The sequence below is a fragment of the Spinacia oleracea genome, chromosome 5 (genome assembly GCF_020520425.1).
Source record: "Spinacia oleracea cultivar Varoflay chromosome 5, BTI_SOV_V1, whole genome shotgun sequence".
NCBI classification, from domain to species: Eukaryota; Viridiplantae; Streptophyta; class Magnoliopsida; order Caryophyllales; family Amaranthaceae; genus Spinacia; species Spinacia oleracea.
This window is the reverse complement of record NC_079491.1, coordinates 72,402,093-72,408,914: the sequence shown is the minus strand read 5'-3', so window position 1 is coordinate 72,408,914 and position 6,822 is coordinate 72,402,093. Positions and strand designations below refer to the sequence as shown.

Sequence of the window (6,822 nt, the reverse complement as noted above, 5' to 3'; positions counted from 1 at the left end):
CGTTTTGACAGGACTAGGACTTCTTCCCAGCTAATGGCTCCGCGTCGTATTTTAACAACTGCTCGGCCCGAACCTGGACTGTCTAGAAGAGTACCAGTTATTCAGCTAGACAGGCCTCAAGAAACAGAGTTGTCAGACACAGGCTCCACCCCTGTTATGGAAGATTCACCCCTTGCTGCTCCTTCGCGTCGTCTCACCAGAACCAATGTGAGTCGCGTAGACAGCGAGCGGCGCAGAACCTCTCAGGGTAGGGGACAAGACCCAATATGTCACATTCAAAGAGCCTAAGGTAAAGCCGATGACGACACCTCTGATCCTGATGTACACCTCTTGGCCTATCGTCACCACATGTATGTCCAAGGGACTACTGATGCAACTTGGTGCAAATACTTCCCGTCGACTCTGAAAGGTGTTGCCTCAAAATGGTTTGAGAAGTTGCCTGCTGGAACGATCAACACTTATGCAGAGCTGGAAATGTTGTTTTCTGCAAGATTCATGGCTTATAAGGAGGAAAAGAAGACGAGCATGCATTTGGGCCGAATACAGCAAGGAAAAGACGAGTCCTTACGAAGATATGTGCGACGTTTGAACTTGGAGTCAGGACAAATTCCGGATCTACCTGATGGGGTAGCCTTTGACAACTTTTTTAGAGGACTTAAGAAGGGTTCCTTTAAGTTTGACTTGGTGAAGAAGAGTGTGAGAACTATGGCAGATGCCCTGGACGAGGCCGAGTCCTTTATCCATGCCACAAATATCTGTTCCGTCCCAAAGGAATCTATGGGAACTGAGACTGCAGACCACCCTCAGCGCAAAGACAAGACAGATAAAAAGACAAACCGTCCGAATGGGACGTGGGCTATTGAAAAGAAGGGGTATAAGGCTAACCCTCCCAAGGGCAGAAGAGAGGACGGCCCTACGATAAAGAGAGGTTTGAATATAACACTAACTTGTATACGATACTGCTGGACGTCAGTGATAGATATGAGATTGATCGTCCGTTCCCTATAAAGTCGCCGTTGGAAACCCGGGAAAACTCCCTTTATTTTAAGTTCCATTGTGATGTAGGCCATGACACAAAAGATTGCAAGAGTCTGCGTAGAGCTCTTGATGTATTAGCCGCCAAAGGATTTCTGAAATCATATCTCAGCACGAGCACAGGGGGAAAAGGTAAAAAGTTATATAAGAAAAGTAGGTCACCGTCATATCGGCTTGATGACAATGACACTGATCCAGAATATGTAGCCGTCATCTCAGGAGGCCTAGCCACTGGGGTCCCAATAATGAGAGGGCAAAAGGATTATGCAAGCCGGTTGGGGCAGGTAATGTTGTCAGGAAAAGCTCCAATGGATCACTTCCCTAAAGTAGAGATTTGTGAAGCCGACAGAGGCAAGATAGCCACACCTCATGATGATCCCCTGGTTATTGAGCTAAAAGTGGAGAAACCTCAAAGTAAGGCGTATCTTAGTAGACACAAGGAGTTTGTCAGATATTATCAGTAAAGCTTGTCTGAACCGTCTTGAACACGACCCTGAGACGATTGAAAAGATTCATTTGAAGGAAATAATGCCCTTGGTCCAAGTATGCATTCTATGTTAAGTCTAATAAATGCGGTTCTGTATTAATTAACAAGTTAATAATTCAGTGAGATCAAGTAAACTGAATGCCTAGCTAGAGGCCGCTTCAGTTCAAGTGGAATTAATGATATTAATCCACAGCTTACTCTTGACTGAACCCGTAGGGTCACACAAGTAGTACGTAAACGAATCAAGTATTTAATGGCATTAAAAACTCTATCTATGGATATTCGGAATCGACGGATCTTGGTTTCAGTGGGAGCTGAGATCGTCACAAGCAAGTGAATACTCCGGAAACGATGATATTGCCGGAAACGGAAATATGGATCGTATCGGAAATATAAATATCATCCAAGCCGTAGATGTTACCGGAAACGGAAACATGTACGTATCGGAAAATATTATCGGAAATGGAAATATTGCCGGAATCCGAAATATTGCCGGAAACGGAAATATTGTCAGAATCGGAAATATTATCGGAATCGGAAAATAATTCCGGAAACGGAAATATTAAATATTTGTTTGAAACGGAAATTAATTCCGGAATCGGAAATATTAAATATTGTTCGTATCGGAAATGAATTCCGGAATCAGGAATTTAATCGGAAGCGTATCGTACGAATTAGCATCGGACGAGGCCCGCTAGACGAAGGCCCAGCACGAAGCCTGGCCATCGCCCAGCGAGCCGCACGCACCAACGCACGCCTCGACCAGGCCCAGCCAAGGGCGCGCGCGCGCGAGAGCACAACAGCGTGGGCCGAGCGCTGTGCGCCTGTCGTGGGCCGCAAGGCTTGCGCGGGTGCACGGCTCGTGCAACGCTTGTGCGGGAAATCCTAATCCTATTAGGATTTGTGCAAAGATTAAATCCTAATCTTAATAGATTGGTTTTGTTATTTAGAGTCCTAATAAAGTTCTAACTAGCAAATCCACATCCTAGTAGGATTACAATTCCTTTTCCATACCCCTATAAATAGGTGCCTAGGGTCACAATTTATGGGCACGATTGAAGTATTCAAAGGGTAAGTTTTTGAAATAAAATCAGCCATACACTTGCAAACACATAGCCGAAAATTCCTAAGCACCTTAAGGGCGATTCTAGTTGGTCTAACTTGAGGCGGATCCGGACGTACTGTGGACTATCTACGGAGGGACGACATTTGGAGTCCTAAAGACTTGTTCTTGTTCGGTTCGGGCGCAGCTAGGGAAGGCACGCTACAACATGTATGCATCTATTCTATGCTAAATGATTATGTGTAAATAATATGCTTTCCTGGCTTTATGGTTTTTCCGCATGATTTATGAATTGTCATATGTATCATAACCTAACAGTGGTATCACGAGCCTCTTGTTATTTTCATAATCTAAATTGCATAAACATGGTTAAATATTACAAATTTGCAAGAATTAAAAGGGGTGATTAATTTTCGTAATTGTTAATTAATTGCAAATTGCGTTTATTTAATTATATGTACGCAGTTTTTTCGGCAGTTTCTTCGTTACTCATCCAAATCGAGTGATTTTTGTGTCAATTCCGCATGTAAAAGGCATTCTAAAATTTTGAAAAAAACAGTATTTTTCTGCCGAACCCAGAATTCTCAAATTCGAAGCCTAACTATGACTTTTCGGAGGTTTTAGTTTTTCGAACGCAAAATTTCGTAAATTTAAGATGTTAAATTAAATATTTGCGATTCTTGTTGATAAATCTTGAATTTTTGATTGACCTACTGTATATGTTTAACAAGTTTGAATGCCTAGCCTTGTTAATTATGCAATCTAATTTGTAATTATGATTAATTTGTTGAAAATTGGAATAATTTAGAATTAATTTGATATTCATAATTAGTTAATAATTTAATTAGATACCTATGATTAAAAACCACCATAAAAATTGTAAATTTGTGTTAAATTTTAAATTTTTATGACCTAGACTTGAATCCATGTTAATCGGAAATCAATTAATTAATAAATTTTCGATTTTTCGCCCTAAAATTATGAAATTAATATGTTTTATTAATTCGTCATTAATTTTGAATTAAAATTTTTTAATTTTTATGCAATCGCTCATAAAACTTGCACGCACAAAGAAATGGACGCTTCGTGTTACCCTTAAGGGGTGTTGTATAGTGCGGGCGTGCGACGACGAGCAAGGGAGCTCGTCGCCCACGCGGTACGAATGCAGCGAGCAAGGCGATGGCGCGCGAGCACAAGGCAGCAGCCCTGCCTTATGTCGAGCGCTGTGCGCGATGGGCGATGGGCGAAGCAATGGCACGCTGTGGGCGCGCGAGCGAGCGAGAGCTGGTCGCCCAGCGATCGCTGCTCTGCGCACCACAACGCGTGGCGTCGAGCGAGCGATCGAGCGAGCGATCGAACGAGCGAGCGATGCGAGGAGCATCGTAGCTGCTGCGATGCCCGGGCAGGCAGGCTACGCGCAAGCGTGGCTTGCCTTGCTGCCTTGCGCGTGGCTGCTGCGACGTTGTGCCATGGACCTCGATGGGTTGTGCACTCGATGGGGCTTGGGCGCAAGCCCAAGTGCTCGTCATGTCACGATTGTCGAGTTTTAAAATTTTAATTTGAAATTTTCAGTTTACGTAATTTTAATTAATTTTAAAATTAATAATTTAAATTGTTTTCTTGGATTTCAATTTTGAATATTATAATTATAATAAATTTCATTTATTCTAATTATTTTACTACAATTAAAATCATGAATTAATTTAAATACGACTGAAAAATAAATTAAATAAGCGGATTCAATTATAAATTTATATGAGCTTTAAATTTTAATTAAATTTGTATGTTTCCGTTTAGACTAGAAATACATTTTTATGTTTAAAATTAGTAAAGCATATGAATTTACTGGTTTAAGTGGGAGCCCTTTTAGTCATAAACTCTTGATTAGGTCTACAAATCCTTAAGGTTAAAACAACTTGATTAGAATTAATAAGGACTGAATAATTTGTAGATTATTGGTGCCCTTGATTAATTACTGCAAATGTTTATGTGATGCTTAATGTGTTTTACTAACCAGCTATGTGGGCCATTCATGATAATGAATGGGTGAATGGTATATATTGTATATGTATTGTTTTGCAGGTTATGAAGTGACTAGTATGGCCCAAATAGGATAGAAAATATGGTCTGCGTACCATTAATTTGAATGTAATTGGTCTAAAGTACGAAAATTGTTTTTCAATTCAAATATGGTCTGCGTACCATCAAATAGTTGTAATTAGTTTAATTATAGCTTATCCTATTTGAAGAAAATGGTGCCTCCCACGGAGATTTTCAAGACGGACTTTGAAGTTGAAGCTTCAAGATGAAGTCGGGCCATACTAGATCACATTTATCTTATGCATGCTTTAAGTTATTTATTGCTTTTAAATATGTCTTAAATATGCATGAGATCAAAGCTTGATTATGTTGAATGATTAAGGATTTTAGTTCACTTAAAATCTAACCAACATAGTAAGAGCCTTAAGTTCCAAACTTAAAAATTAAGTTAAAAGGTGCCATGCCAAAATATACACTTGCTTGGATATCCTTTACATCAATCTAGTAATAGTTTTCGCTCAGCGAGGTGTTACTTATTGGTCCTAAAGGGGCAAGGTACACAAATAATTGTGAGTACATGTTAGTTTTGGTGAAACTCAACGATATAAGTAAGGAGTCCTTTTATGTCGTGGCAAAATCGATAGGTTAACCTAATAAGTTCTTAGACGTGCCCATCAACCAAGAGTAGTTTCTAGACTATTAGCAAAAGGTTTTTGCTTACCTAAGATATTTTAGGACTAAGTCGACAAATTGTGCTTAATTCTTCAATGGTTTTAGGATCTTGGAATCATTTTATTCACACCTGCCGGAACACATAATTTGAATAAAATGCTTAATGAACATTGAATTATGCATGTATGCTAGAATTTAAGTTTATTAAGAGAAACTGTGAATGGTTATTTATTTGTTTATTGTTTTCAATTGTAGTTTTAAACTATGGCAAACAACAATCAAAACATCATCATGGGTTTTGAGCTTATGTTCAAGCTGAACCAATCAAATTTTCTTGAATGGGAAGCTAAGCTAGTTGAAATAGTCTGACTCAATGGACTTGAGTATGTACTGTTACATCCCATGCCAAGCTACTATGCCAGAGACATGACCCTTGAAAGATTTTTCTCCTGGGATGCGGATCTCAAAAAGGTTATGAGTATCATGCTGAACAATATCCCTGATGAATGGGCTAGAAGGTTTGTAGCTTATGAACCCTTTACGCTCATCAAAAATCTGAGGGATATCTGTCGTGGAAGCACGGAGGATAGAGACCTGAACGTCCATAAGTTGATTGAATCAATGTCTGGACTAAAGGTCAGTTCTCCCAACAGGTGTTATAGGATGGAAGTCCAAGAAACACATGTTCAGCTCCTTCGCACTAAACAGAGGGTAGGCGTCCCACTGAGGTTCCATGTGGATCTTATGCGTTCATATTTTGATCGCCTAAGTCTACTAGGAACACCAATAAGCGAAAGGATGGCCGTCTCTATCTTTCTCAATTCACTGCATAGTGGGTTTGGTCGCTTCAAGCAACTATACCTAAGTGAACCAAGAGAAGAAACAGTTGCAGAATTTGTTCACCTTGTCAGAAAGGCTGAGATAATACTGGACTGTGAAGCCAAAGATTTACTCAAGGCTAAAGGGAGACCGTTCAAGAAAAGTGGAAAGTCCAAGGGCAATGCTAAATCAAAGCAGGACAAGTCCACATCAAGCTGTCTTTATTGTGATGGAATAGGCCATTACAAAAGAGAATGTCCAAAGCTAAAGGAAGATCAGAAGAACGGAACAGTCTTTCCATCTTCAGGTATTTTCGTTATAGACTGTATACTTGCTAATTCAACTTCTTAGGTATTAGATACAGGTTGTGGCTCACACTTATGTTCCAATTCACAGGGACTAAGAAGAAGTAGAAAGTTAAGCAAGGGTGAAGTCGACCTACGAGTGGGAAATGGAGCACGGATTGCTGCATTAGCTGTAGGAACTTATTATTTGTCGTTGCCCTCTGGGCTAGTTTTGGAACTGGAAGAATGTTTCCATGTTCCAAGTCTTACTAAAAACATCATTTCAGTTTCTTGCTTAGATGCTAAGGGATTTTCCTTTTTAATAAAAGACAATAGTTGTTCGTTTTATTTTAAAGAGATGTTTTATGGATCTGCTAGATTAGTCAATGGACTTTATTTATTAGATCACGACAAATAAGTTT

At 39.8% G+C, this 6,822-nt stretch overlaps 1 protein-coding gene across 1 annotated transcript; it reads left to right on the top strand.

The window, feature by feature from the left end:
- Positions 1–348: 348 nt before the first annotated feature.
- LOC130461602 (uncharacterized) lies at positions 349–1,499 on the top strand. The gene is made up of 2 exons (XM_056829756.1): positions 349–928; positions 1,066–1,499. Exons 1-2 carry the CDS (start codon positions 349–351, stop codon positions 1,497–1,499), a joined length of 1,014 nt encoding a protein of 337 aa, XP_056685734.1.
- The last annotated feature ends 5,323 nt before the right edge of the window (positions 1,500–6,822 follow it).

Excerpts from the sequence above, each read along its gene's own strand:
- LOC130461602 (XM_056829756.1), top strand. The coding sequence starts at position 349 with ATGTATGTCCAAGGGACTACTGATGCAACTTGGTGCAAATACTTCCCG. Across the intron at positions 929-1,065 it reads CGGCCCTACGATAAAGAGAG|GCCATGACACAAAAGATTGC; the intron begins GTTTGAATATAA and ends ATTGTGATGTAG.